The sequence below is a fragment of the Colobus angolensis genome, unplaced genomic scaffold (assembly GCF_000951035.1).
Source record: "Colobus angolensis palliatus isolate OR3802 unplaced genomic scaffold, Cang.pa_1.0 Scaffold198, whole genome shotgun sequence".
In the NCBI taxonomy this organism is placed as follows: domain Eukaryota; kingdom Metazoa; phylum Chordata; class Mammalia; order Primates; family Cercopithecidae; genus Colobus; species Colobus angolensis.
Genome location: NW_012115132.1, coordinates 190,153 through 204,979, shown reverse-complemented (window position 1 = coordinate 204,979; position 14,827 = coordinate 190,153). Strand labels below are relative to the sequence as shown.

At 38.5% G+C, this 14,827-nt stretch overlaps 1 protein-coding gene across 1 annotated transcript in view; it reads right to left on the bottom strand.

Moving 5' to 3' along the window:
- Positions 1–14,159, bottom strand: part of HAS2 (hyaluronan synthase 2) — a 17,490-nt gene extending 3,331 nt beyond the window's left edge. The window contains exons 1-2 of the mRNA XM_011941057.1: positions 13,533–14,159; positions 1,981–2,082 (exon numbers count right to left, since the gene is read on the bottom strand). Of these exons, the coding sequence (XP_011796447.1) occupies positions 1,981–2,082; positions 13,533–14,159 (729 nt within the window). The remainder of the gene's footprint in view (positions 1–1,980; positions 2,083–13,532) is intronic.
- Positions 14,160–14,827: the final 668 nt, after the last annotated feature.

The following is a 14,827-nucleotide window of genomic DNA, read 5'->3' as shown; positions in this document are numbered from 1 at the left end:
GGTTCAAGCGATTCTTCTGCCTCAGCCTCTCCGGTAGCTGGGGACTACAAGTGGGCGCCACCAGGCCTGGCTAATTTTTGTATTTTTAGTAGAGATGGGGTTTTGCCATGTTGGCCAGGCTCGTCTTGCTTCTGACGTCAGGTGATCTGCCCACCTCGGCCTCCCAAAGTGCTGGGATTACAGGCATGAGCCACCGTGCGTGGCCAAATTGAGATTTTTTTTAGGCTTTAGTTCTCAATTCCTAAACTCTTTTCTCCCAGGCACTCTTTCATAACATCTAAGATATGAATGTTTTTAGGTCCCAGTTCCTCCTGTGCTGGTTAATTTCAAACGGATCCTATCCTCGGCTATTAATTTTCCTCTCCTTTATCCATGCTTTTTGGCAATACCAGCAATAGGAGAGTTTCCCACGGCCTTCCTGCAAAATTTGAATCGTGAAATAATGCTTTATATAAAGGCTATTGAGGACGGGCGCGGTGGCTAACGCCCGTAATCCCAGTACTTTGGGAGGCCGACGCGGGTGTATCATGAGGTCAGGAGATCGAGACCATCCTGGTGAACACGGTGAAACCCCGTCTCTACTAAAAATACAAAAAAATTAGCCAGGCGTGGTGGTGGGCGCCTGTAGTCCCAGCTTCTAGGGAGGCTGAGGCAGGAGAATGGCGTGAACCCAGGAGGCGGTGGAGCTTGCAGTGAGCGGAGATCGTGCCACTGCACTCCAACCTGGGCGACAGAGCGAGACTCCGTCTCAAAAAAAAAAAAAAAGGCTATTGAAAATTATCAGCTTTTTTGGCAATATTTCTAAATTCTCTCCTCTGTCTCAATTTTGTTCAGTTTTCGTCTGGATTTTGCAAGCTTCCTTTTCTTTAAAATCACCAGGCTATTTTTTGTCCCTTCTAATGTAATTTCTTTGCCTTTGCTATCAAACTACATATCTAAAATGGGTTATACAGCCAGAAAATATCTAAATTTTAAAGTCTATTTTCCATATGCTTTCTTACCTTTTGCTAAAGTCTAACCTCATATTTGCAAGGCAGTTTTATTTTAATCTTCACATATTTTCAGATACTCATTTTTCCAAATGTCAAATTACCTCCATTAATATTTGTTTCATTGTTTCTTCATCAATAACAGATGATGAACAATATTGGAAAACCACTTATCCATTCTTTGCCTCTCTCACTAGTATAAATTTGAGTCGCTGGTTTTTTTTATTCCTTTTTGACTCAGATTTTTTTTTTTAATCAACCACATATTGATCATCCTTTAGGTATATAGGTATAAGACATATATCAATTTCTTACCATACTTCTGTTTCTTTTTTCTTTTTTTTGAGACTGAGTCTTACACCCTGTCACCCAGGCTGAAGTGCAGGAGCATGATCTCGGCTCATTGCAACCTCCGCCTCCCAGGTCCAAGTAATTCTCCTGTCTCAGCCTTCCAAGGAGCTGGGACTACAGTCACATGCCACCACGCCCAGCTAATTTTTGTATTTTTAGTAGGGATAGGGTTTCACCATATTGGTCAGGCTGGTCTCAAACTCCTGACCTCAAGTGATCCACCTGCCTCAGCCTCCCAAAGTGCTGGGATTACAGGTGTGAGCCACTGCATCTGGCTCATACTTCTATTTCTTAATCCTTGTAATGAAATAATTTTTAGCAGAACACGAAATATTAAGTTATGGCCCAAAGATATATGGTAGAAATCATTACACATTTATTTTAACTTGCATATAACTTATCAGCTACTACAGAAATGGGTTATACCCCAGGACTAGCAAGAAAGTTCTAAATTATATTTCAATTTACATAGGAAAAGAGGCAGTGAAGCAGATCCAAGGTACATTTCAATGTGTCTCAAGCACCAAGAACAACACCTGGCACAGAGTTAGTGTTTAATAAATGTATGCTCAATGAGTCAATGAGTAAAAGTGCTCTTAAAAGTGTTTCATGCAAAAAAAAAAAAAATGAAGCCATGTACCTGGACATCTCCCCCAACACCTCCAACCATAGGATCTTCTTCTAAAACTTTTACCATCTCCACAGATGAGGCTGGGTCAAGCATAGTATCTGAATCACAAACCTGCAAAGAAGAAAATGAAAAATGAGTTAAAGAACTATAAATACATGCCCTGTAGTCAAAATTTCGCATACATACTGTGTCCTCATCTTACTGTCACAGGGCCTCGGTAACAGAGATATGGTGGTGATAACAGAGGCCTTGTTATATCATGGCCAACACAAAGAGCCTATTTTTCAGCAAACTCAATATTTAAGTTAATGGCATTGCTGGGTAGAACAGCTGAAGTGATGTGCTAAGTATGACTTTAGCATGATCAACTTGTCCCAGTTTGCCATAGATGCTCCCCATTTTGTCAATGAAAGTCTCACATCCCAGGTAACCTCAAGTCCTGGCAAACTGTAATGGGTGGTCCCCCTAGAGGTCTGTTTAAGGGAAAAAAAATGTTTTCTAGTTACCTTCAATAAGGCTTTTAGGGTTTTTTGTCTTTCAGGTCTGAATGATAAGAAAATTCTATGATGTTATTGAAAGGGAGACATATTTAATGATTTTACCTTTCATTTTAATATGGTAAATAAATGACAGGAGAGCAATTCTCCTACATAGGATTGTGTAATTCTAAAGCAATAGTATAGCTCTAAAGACTATATAGTTCTAAAGTTCATATGACCTGGGCTTAGCAAATGACATTGCATCAGGAAGGGGATTTGCAGGATCTTCAACACCTTTTTATTCTAAAGTATTATTAAGTGTTCATCTAGCCCTCTGAATTTAAAAGTGGATATAAATCACTTTAAGCTGTTCTGGAAATGCCCATTGTTGTTTTTAAACACAATCTTTCTATGAGCCAAACAAAAGCAAGTCTGAAACCAGACCAACCACAACTTCAAGAACATTGTTGGAATTAGTTTAGTGTATTCCTAATAGACATTTCTATTGGAGGCTCAAGGGCACAGGGCTATAAACTGTGCTTTTCTTTCCAGACCGATTTCCAAATCTATTGAAAAATTAAACAGAAGAATAACAAAGCAAATGGAAAACCGAACTATTACCTGTACACTTACAAAGCTGATATGGAGAATAGGGCTTTATATGTGGAAAAGTGGGCTTCATAATTCTGTTTCCCAGAATTACTCAGTCCTGGAGACTTTACTCAGTCCCAGAGAGGCTCTCAGTGGGACTAGCCTCCTGCAGATACAGTGTATGTCCCTTCAAAAGGTACAGCTGATACCTGTTCCTGGGGGATTGTCCACTCCCAAAAGCCAGGGAGAAAGAGCTGGGCTTCCCCTTATTCCTTCCACACTCACTAATAAGATTAAGTCATTCCTTTTCTCTTAGGAAAGGAGTGAGACAGCTGGAAAAGGCTGGTGGGTTATACCTGCCAATGGAGCTTCCTCCATATGATCAGAGAAAATCAGAAATAGAAAAAAAGTAGGAAAAGAAAAGTCCCCATCTCTCTATCCCTGCAACATTTACTAATTGGACATACTATTTTCCGCTGAATGCAGTGAAGTCCTAACAAATATAAATTGATCAGAATTGTCATGTGATTAATCAGCCTGACATCCCCATTCAGACAATGAATGGCATGATTGGCAGAGACTGAGTATTTATTATCTGCAATTCCCATTATTCTGCCATCAAGTCTGACTGTACTTGTCGGACTGAATCAAGATTTAGCCAATTTTTAAAATATCAAATAAATTATTTAACAGTTCTGCAAACCACTCTATAAACATAGTATTTCAGCCTGAGCAACAAAGTGAGGCCCTGTCTCACAGAAAATAGTGTTTGATATACCAGTTTTCAATAAAAAAAAAAAAAGGAAATTAACCAATTAGTAGAAGCATGAAGTCTCAGAATTAAAGGAGACTCTAGATAATGTAGCATGAGTCCCTCACATTAGTAACTAAGGAATCCCAGCATTTTTAAAAGCATCTAGGCTGGGTGCAGTGGCTAACACCTGTGTTAGGAAGAGAAGTGGGAAGCCAAGGCAGGGGGATTGTTTGAGCCCAGGAGTTTGAGACCAGCCTGGGCAACACAGCAAGACCCCCATCTCAAAAAAATAATAAAATAAAATAAAAAATAAAAGTATCTACCTCAATTTTACTAATAGCTTTTTTATTTTTCTGAAAAGGTTTCATGTTAATGAAGAATGCTGGTGAAAACAGCAATTTAAATGCGTTATTGGAAATTATAATGTGTGGAGTATATGAGACATCAGAAAGTGAACCTATCACCCTTCTAGGTTTAATTATAGCAATTGTGGCGTTAACTTCTGAATTTTTAAAACTTTATTCTCCTTATTTAGAAGCACTCGTTTTCTAAATGAAACCCTATTGATTATTTTTGTCATTCCATTTAGGTTCAGCATAGTCTCACTTATTTTAAGAAAAAAAAAAAAATCAGGCAGAAGCTAGGCATTCGTTTTTCATTATAAAAAAGCAGGATTTTACTGACACTTGGGTTTGTATCCAAGCATCCCAAGTCTCCAGAACCTAGAATAATTCCCCCGAAAGTAATGTTTTGCCTCTCCCATGCCCTGTCTATCCCTGGTTTGTATGTGGCTACGAGCTGGGCAGGAGGTCTGTGATGAGGCTAGAAAAAGGTGAAGGCAGAAAGTCTAACTCATCTTTAGCCTCCAGCATCCTGATTTTATGACCACACCCACCTCTGTTGACTCAAGCTGGAAAAGGTAAAACCAGGCTAAAATAAGACTAAAAACAACAGGAAGGGGGCAATCCAGAGTTAATGTTCAAATAACTCCGTCTGCTTGTGAGCACAAGCAAGCCAGGAGAACTGCCTCTTTGAAATGACTACACTGGAACCAAATTTATGAGGTTCTGCATATTTAAATTGGTTCCTGCCCCTCCCAATTTCCAATAGCAAAGTGCCAGAAGTTCTCTGAGAGAGATTGTTCACATGGTGAATGTAGCTGTATCAGAAAGAAAAGCTCAGAAATCTCTTGGGAAAGGGTTTATTATCGTGGGATTTAACAGCTTTAAAATTTTTCAACTTTTGGATGCTGTTTGGTGATAGAATGCCAGCTAGAAAGTCATGGTCTTTTACAGTTTGTGAAAGCATGTGTATTCACGGACACAAGGGAATTTACTCAGTAGGGTGTAAAGAGCATAACTTTTGCCCTTCTTAATTCCATACAGCAAGAACAGGCTTTCTAGCCATCTCCTCACTCATCAATAACAAGTACGTAGTTTCATGAATGTCAGCTAGTTAGCCCTGGATTAGAATCTGTGGGAGACATGCACCAGTTCAAGGAGAACTGAACCTCACATAAGGAAAAACTACAGGACAGGATTTGCACACAGGAAAGAGAACAAACTGAAACATCTTTGGGGCCACACTAAGTGCATCAGTGTAACTTGTTGAAACCACATGATCACTATTTATAAGATTTCTCACTAGAAGATACAGAAATGAAGCAAGTCACCAACTTTTGAGTAAATGAAACATGTCAAGACAAGAACACATTATTTAGAAGAACCAGCCACCTCAGTCTTAACCACAGAATCATCCACTAAATTGCATAAGACCATCACTCTTTGTGCCTTACTACTCCAGCCAAGAGTTAATTCCCTCCATTTCCTCCCTATCTAAAACAGGGATTGGCAAACCAAGGCCTACTGGTCAAGTCTAGACTGCCACCGGTCTTGATATGGGTCATGGGCCAAGAATGGTTTTACATTATTCAATAGTTGAAAAAAAATCAAAAAGAATATTTTGTGACACATGGGAATTATATAAAATTAAAATTTTAGTGTCATAAATAAGCTTTTATTGGAATTCAGCCTTTCCTGTTCATTTACTTACTATTTATGGCTGCTTTTCATCCTGCAACAGCAAAATTGGCTAGTTACAACAGAGACCATATAGCCTGCAAAGCCTAATATTTACTATTTAGCCTTTTATAAGCAAAGTTTGCCAACCCTGGGTTCAAAATAACTGGTTACAGGGGGAAGGTTCTGCTTTCTTAAAAATAACAGTGAAGTTGAGATTAAATATGTTTGAAGCCCAATTTTAATTTAGTAGGTTTTGCAAAAGCTGTCTCCATCTCCCTATGTTAGGAAAAGCCTGAAATATAGGATATTAATAAATTAGATTTTCTTCAGCCAAGAGTTTGCCTATTACAAGAGCAAGTACCCATGAAATCAAGAAGTCTTAATTAAAGTCTGAGGCCCTGTAACTTACTACTTCTATGACCTTGAACGAGCCATTTGCCATCATCATGGGACATTTGTGAGACACTGCAAATAAAAGTACCTTGTGAATTACAAAGGACTGTATTCCATGAGTATAAGGTAATAGTCTTCAATATTTTATACTTTCTAAGTAAACCCACACCTAAAGGATTATGTCAATCATGATCACAAATAGATGGCTCAGTAGCAATGATCACTAATAGGAACATAGGAATTGATTACATATAGAGAATCTCTTACCACAGGAACAAACTCAAATTTATCTGGAAGCCATCTATAGCATTCCTGTCTGTTCTAATTTATCTCACTAATCTTAGAGTTAATTTATCTCACAACAATCTAAATAAAAATCTCCTGCAGAAATACTATTATCTATTCCACCAGATGCCTTTCAAATTTTAAGATCCAAGTCTAAAATGCCAAATCTCCATGTTTTACTTTTAATGTCTTTTTTTTTTTTCAGACTGACGGATCTCCTCACTTCCTCCATACCACTTCAAAGGGCATTGACAGCTAACACAGCAAGAGAGAAATCTTAATTACTCTGGCTGCCTTCAATGAGGAAACAGGTTGAAAATAAATCAAAACTTTTTCTTTGGCTACTTTTCACCTTTTTCCTGCTTGTAAGGCTTAACCCTTCATCTTAACCTTCACCCTTCATCTTAACCTTGACCCAGTGAGACTATCTCTAGAATGTGTAGAATTTGTTCTTGATTCCTCCCACAACTTAACCCAAAAGTAAATAGAAATTCTGCATCCCCCCCCTACCGCAGCCCAATTTCTCTAGTAAAAACGGGTAATCGCAGGAACAAAAACTTCCACAAATACTTACTTAGTAAATACAAGATGTTACCATTCCCCCTGAACTACTACCAGTACAACCTCAGAGCAAACACACTACTGAAACAAGCAAACAAAAAAAGTACTATATAAGGCCTTGGAATCAAATTCATCTGGATCCCAATCCACCATTAACCAGTTATGTAAACTTGGACTGGTTTCTTCACTACAGACTCCTTACCTCCTGAGCTTCCATTCTGTAGGTGAAAAATATGGTTAATCATACCTACCTCATAAGTTTGTTGTAATGGTTAGTTAATAAGATAATGTATGTAAAGCTCTTAATAATGGCTAGCTCACAGTAAATGCTCAATAAATGGAACTCATATATACTAAAAAGTAGGCCACAATACATGCAAGATTTGGGTGAAACAAAACAGTGAGGATAGAAGTTGACTTTACAAAGGTGGAATATTATACACAATTTAACATTTCTCATGCAACCAAAAAAAAAAAAAATCAATCCAAAGCTCTAGTGTATGTTCATTAATTATATTACAGCAAACTTCTAAGACTTTATCAAGATTGTATAACTTTATTTTTTAATCTTGATTTTCTATTTATATGAATTCTAGATGAATAGAATTTACATATAAACATAGCTAAGTTAAGCAGCCTCAGTTTTTTTTTTTTTTTTTTTTTTTTGAGACGTAGTCTCGCTCTGTCACCCAGGCTGGAGTGCAGTGGCCGGATCTCAGCTCACTGCAAGCTCCGCCTCCCGGGTTTACGCCATTCTCCTGCCTCAGCCTCCCGAGTAGCTGGGACTACAGGCGTCTGCCATCTCGCCCGGCTTGTTTTTTGTATTTTTTAGTAGAGACCGGGTTTCACCGTGTTAGCCAGGATGGTCTCGATCTCCTGACCTCGTGATCCGCCCGTCTCGGCCTCCCAAAGTGCTAGGATTACAAGCTTGAGCCACGCAGCCTCAGATTAAGCAGCAAATACAAAATCATAAAATCTAAACATTTCAGCGCTATAAATCTTTTTGAAATCAATGAATAAAACCATTGCAGGAAAAAAAAAAGTCCTCAATGAAAACATCATCTTTCCTTTGTGTAGGGAACACGGGATGGGGAGGAGGTTCTTCTCTTGTAGTAATTTGGTTTATGGTACAGGATCTCAAATCTAGCCAACAGAAAGCCTTTACATTATAGACACCTATGCAGTTTGGTACTTCTTTGTAATTCTTCTTAAAAGGAATTAGGAATATACAAGCATTCCTTAGTAGAATGAATTGTCCAAATTATTATAAAGTAATTCCTGCCTTCCGACAACCCATCTCTTCCAATTACTAAAGTGAAAAAAAAGGAGTCATTTGGTTATTCCCTTTTCCTTTCTAGGAAAGTTGAAAACGAGCGAAAGTTATAAAGGTGCAAAACAAAGGTGACGAGCCAGCTGGCAAAGTGAGAAACCAAATGCTGTCACCTCTAAGGCTTAAACCATGAAGGACCCTTATTCCAAATGTTTGGAATTCTCATTCTAAAGAAGAGAATCAGGAAAGCTCATAATGGTGCCCTTAAATCAAGATTTATATTCGAGAAGCAATCTGGGGGAAAAAGGCAGATTAAAAGTGAGAGTGAGAAACATGACAGTAACTGACAAATGAAAATTCTGATATCGCTTTTTCTTTTGATCTTGCTCTAGCAGAGCTTCAGGATGTTGCCAGATATAATTAAGACGTCAGAAGAATTACACCAATACTGACTTAACAATCTTGAGCTGAAAGAGATCTTAGAGATCATCTGGTCTACTACCTCAATTGATGATTCATTAAGGCCATGACCATAGCAGGTAAACAACAAAGTTGGGTACAGATTTCAGATTTCCTCATTCCTGTTTCAGTGAGCTCTTAGTCTTATCCTCCAAAATGAAAGACACAAATAAACTTACTGTTCTCAATACTGGCCCGCAGAATATTTCAGTTGCTCAGGCTTTCTATACAGAACAGAACAGGAACCAGTCAAATGTTACACACAGTTGATTATCATTATTTATGGTAGTTATATTACATAAAGTTGCCAGGAACATTGAACTGGAAAATACTGAAAATGTGCTTCCAGCAGAAACACAGGGCTAGGTTCCTCCGAACCTCTGGCCACATTTTTGACAACACATAATCTTGTTTTACCTATGCTTCTGTTTATATGTACCTTATTTAATATACATATGGTTGGTTCATTAATATTGAACTCATGTCCAACAGCACGGTATCTCATGCCTAAAGGAAATTCATCTCCACGAGGTGTATCACAGTCTTCTCGTGCTTAGGAGCGCTAGATAGCATTTCAGCATTACAGTTCGAGGCCATGTTAAACAGCTATGCCGCCAAGGAAAAGCACAAAAAAGGGAAAAATGTGGCACTAAAGAGACCATGAAGAGGATAATTGTTTACAGTATAAAAGTTGAAACAAGAAGCCAAAGCATCACCTTGTTTGACCTCAGCTGGAACATGCACATTGGACGAGTCAAATTTTTTGCCACTGTGTGCTTGTTAGCAAATGATCACCTAATGACTGCAATTATTGATTTTAGGGTTACAAGTACATTTTACCAAGTAGACAAATTTACAAATACAGAATCCAGTAATAATCACAGTCAACTCTACTGTTATCAATAATAAAGCCTTACTTTTTTCTGACTCAAAGAATTCTGGATATGTAGAATGCTATGAGATTAAATCAATAATAACATTTCCTCCTATAATCTTCCAGCTTAGAAGATGTTCTTATTTGTTATATATTTTCTACCTAGGAAGTCCCTAATGCACACATCAGGGGATTTTTTTGTTTTCCTTTGTCTCATAGACTGGTGGCCACTTGAATTGTAATATGCATGTTCAGTAAGAGATAGGAATAAAGCAATTATATAATCAAGACATCAATATATTTTAGGTTTTCTGATAACATTACATTATAAAAGATATAAAAAATTAACATAATCCCAAAGTGTTCTAAAAACAAGGGAAAAATAGAAAAATATACATTGGAAAGTGTCAATTGGTTGGGTATTTGTTTAAGATAACTTTAATTTTGCTTATTGTACTTTTTTAATACTTTTGAAACATGCTGCCATAAGCCTGTGTTACTTTTGTAAATAAAAAAGCCAATATAAACACTACATCAAAGAGGTATATCAAACTTTTGTCCAACATTAAGCCATACTTAGAACAGGTCAGAATCTACCCATTTTTTAAAACAAATTTTCTCTAGAAAATACACTGCCTATGAATTTTAAAAATCTTGCTCACTCTCCTTTAAAAAAAAAATTCATTCCCTTTAACTTTTTTTCCTTTTCTTGAGACAGGGTCTTGCTGTGTTACCCAGGCTGGCATGATAATGGCTCAGTATAGCCTTGACCTCCTGGACTCTAGTAATCCTTCCACCTCAGCCTTCTGAGTAGCTGGAACTAGAGGTGTGCACCACCATGCTTGGCTAATTTTTTTTTTTTTTTGTAGAGATGAGTTCTCCCTACGTTGCCTAGGCTGGTCTCGAACTTCTGGGCTCAAGCAATCCTCCTGCCTTGGCCTCTTAAAGCACTGCCCTTATAGGCATGGGCCACCACACTGGCCCTCTTTATAACTTCTTTTCTCAATATATTTTTCCCTTCCCGTTTTCTATCTTCATCTCTGAAAGCACCCATGAGCATCATCAGATAAATTTGCTACCACACTGGGTTTCTCCTTGACTAGTGACTCCTTCACTGTTCTATGTCAGCATTAATTATTTGAACAGCTACAAGGCTGAGAGAGCAGTCAGTAGAGAAGACTAGAGATGAAAGCTGAGACAGATCGAGTTAGAGCTGGTAACTGAGAAAGCTTTATTCCCGAGGAGACAAGAGGAAGCAGGTCCAGTGGTCTCAAGGGCATAGATCAAAAGTATAACCTTGAAACAAGAAGTGAGGTTGGATACTCTTGAAACAGTTTAAGAGGAGAGTAAAGATGATCTTGACAGCCTTCAGAATCAGTACGTTTGACTTTCTCCTTAATAGGAGGCAAGGTCATCTGTTAGTAGTTAAGCAGAGAGGAGTTTGGATAGGGTTTTGGGAAAGTGGTGAAGGTATGAAATAATAGGCTATGAGAGCAATAAGCAAGACATCTATTCAAGACCAAGTGAAAAGAGTGCTGAAGAGTGCCAAGGATTCGGCTGCAACTGGAAACCAATTCTTTTGGCCATCTCTCTCCACAGTTAAGTGGAATTCTCCAGCAAGTTTGTGAGCATGGTCAATTTCTTGCCCAGCCCCCATTTTCTCTTGGGTATTACCACCTGAACTTCACTTCCTTCTTTCCCTAACCAGCCTGCACTCCAAGTTCCATCACTTGTAATGCTTAGCAGCCAACATCCTCAAACCCTTTTCCCCTTATTTGTCTTTCTGTGGTTTCTGCTTTGTAATGCTCAAACCCTGGGTCAGTCAGAATAGAAGATGGGAGTGTTTAGTGTTGTGGATTGAACCTTAGGAAATTGCCATTTTTACAGGTCAGACATGGTTAAACATCGGGGGATTTACTGAGCGATGGAAAGATGGAATTACCAGTTTCAGAATGCTAAGACATTTGTACTCCTGTGTGAGTGCTTGGAACTGGCTGAGAGTCCCAGGAGGCATCAGGGCCCAGTTAAGAGCCGCTGGTTGGGTCAGTATATCTGGAGACTTCCCCTATCTCAGCCTGGAGGAAGAAAAGTTCTCAAGCCTAATTAGGGCTCTAGCAGGAGGCCTACTCTAATATTTCATATTTTGTATTATTTTTTTCCTGGACAGGCACAGCATAAAGTTGTCAAGGATACAAACAAAATTCAAAACAGAAATGATGGGAGAAGAGGGTTTGGGAGGAGCAGGTTTAAAGAAAAGTAAGAAAAAACCCATACAACGAGGCCTTGATTAGAAATGACAAATGTGGCAATTGTTTTAACTAAAAGACAGCATATCGAAACAGATGTTTTCTCATTTAAAGCCCAGAACTTCATTTTTCATATCCTCTATAAGTTCCCATCATCCTTTCCCTTTAAAAATAGCCTATTATCCTCTCATCCAAGCCCAAAGTTATACTATGTAAATACCAAATGTCCAAAGATAACTGAAACTACCTTAACTTGAAAGTTTTACCTTTGAGAAATTAGGAGAAACTTGACAAAGAAAGGCTCCCAACTGTCTAGAAGGGAGATTAACACACAGATTTACATAATAAAGAAATGCCTCTAAACTCTTCAGACATCAACTGAAATTAGTCATATGGTGGCAATTGACAGGTACTATAATTTGAGTAAGGACTAAATGATAATAAATAACAATATTCATATAAAAAGCTTTCATTCTATCAATGATAATATCATAACTAACTTTTGCCAAACTCTTGGAATACATTAATTTATTCTATCCAGAAAACTGAGACTCAGAGAGGTGGTCTGGCCCGTGGTCAACCAGCTAGTAATCTCTATGATTAGAACTTTGGTCAATTGACTCTAAAGCCAATGTCCATTCCTATCTCACTACGTGACAACCACTAGGCATGACTCTGTGGCCGTAAAGGACCCTAAAGAATAGGATGGGTTTTCCAAAAACTAGAATTTCACTAGAAATTCTTGAGGAGAGGAAGACCATCCCAGTGCCTTTCTTAAACCAGAGACATTTTTCCCCTCTCAATACCACCATGGCCAAAATCTAATTATTACAAAGTATCTGCAGAAAATTAAAACTAGAAACTCACAGGGACCCTACTAATGTTCTAAAGAAGGAAGCTTCAGTGAGAACCAGGAGAGGAGAACCCCTGTAGTGAGCTGTCAGGAAATTAATGGGAGACACAGCCTGCCTAATTTTCATGCAGGCAAACACCATCACAAATGCTTTCAAAGGTCAAGTTGCAGTGAGTGAGGTAATGCTGTTTGGAGAGTGAAATAAACATTACTTTGCCTTTGCTCTAAGATTTTTTTTTCCCATTTTTTGTTTTCCTTTTCCTTCTCTCAATTTTTTTTTTTTTGTTCTTTTAAATCAAAATTGTTCTCACCACCCTTATTTTGCCCAGTCTCTGCGAAAAACATTTTATAGCCTCCCTTCAGCCTGCAGATTTTCTCAAGACCCTTCTGCTCAGGCAGACACTATATTCTTACAAAGCTGGAGAGTTTCAGAGTGTGGAAAATGACGTTGGATTTGACTTGGCAGAACCAAGGGGGCAAAGAAGGTAAGAGAGGGGGAGAGAAGGGAAGGAAGGGTCTCCTGTCAAAATAATCCTGATTTGTCACCAAAAACACGGCACAAATTAAGCATTTTCATAGATAGTCTCAACAGTTTTACAAGATTTTTTTTTCTCTTTTTCAAAATGTGCTTTCAACAGTCATGCTATTTTCAAATGAACTGAAAGAAGTACTGTGTTCAGAAGGGACAAGGATGGGCTATAGCATATGACTGGACAGATACAAAAGCTGCTTTATTTAAATGTATGTTTGCCCTGGCAGGAATTTGGAGACCTACCTGTACATAATCCACACTTCGTCCCAGTGCTCTGAAGGCTGTGTACATGACTTCTCTTTTTCCACCCCATTTTTGCATGATGCAGATACTTTTGTTGGACAAGACCAATTGCGTTACGTGTTGCGAGCTTTCTTTATGTGACTCATCCGTCTCACCGGGACCCTTTTCGTGGAAGTTGTTCTTCCAGATATAAGTGGCTGATTTGTCTCTGCCCATGACTTCACTGAAGATGTCCATCATGTAAAGGTCATCTTCTGAGTTCCCATCTATGACCATGACAACTTTAATCCCAGGGTAGGTTAGCCTTTTCACAGATTGCAAACATTTTCTTAAGTAGTCTGGATCTTCTTGATAGGCAGCGATGCAAAGGGCAACTGTTTTGTTCAACTTTATGGGGGTTTCTAGGGATTTTTTCATTTTCCGGTGCTCCAAAAAGGCAAACAGGCTTTGGATGATGAGGTGTGATGCCAAAAAGGCACCATACAGTCCAAAAGAGAAATAGTAATTATCCGTTTGGATAAACTGGTAGCCAACAATATAAGCAGCTGTGATTCCAAGGAGGAGAGAGACTCCAAAGAGTGTGGTTCCAATTATCCTCAGGATACATAGAAACCTCTCACAATGCATCTGTAACATAATCAAATGATACTTTGGTTAACCATGATTGTCCCACACTTGTTACATACCTAGTATCACCCGGAGAGTATTGGACTAGAAGCATTCAGGAGTTTTAACACTCAGTTTTTCACCCAACTCATTGTGTGACTTTCTGCACTTCAGTTTGCTCATCTGCAAAATAGCGATAAGGATGCCCTTCTAGCATACCTCAGGGAGTTATTTCAAGGGTCAAATGAGATGATGGTACAGGATACTACTGAAAACCAATGTATTAAACGAATACTGCATACATTGCTTTAATGTGTTAGATCAGTTGCCTAAGGCTGTACTCTATATATGTGGTCATAGCCAGGCGTGGACCCTGAAGTTTCTAACACCCAAAGCAGTCATTCTTCTATATAGTCCCCTCACCCCTTCATACTGGCCAGTGAAAAACATCCACTGGGGATTTTCCTAAATTTCTCATGTGTAATTTAATCTCACCTTCAAAGCGTATTCCTCAACTTAAATCTTTTCCATGCAGCCAGCTGAGATTGGAGATCAGGATACTGGATTCTAGTACTAGCTCATTAACTAAATGTGTGACCTTGGGTGAGTCCCCATACCTCTCTGAGTCTCAGTTATTGTTTTGTAAAAATAACTGTTAAATGAGGGATTTTAGAATTGATTATTTCTGA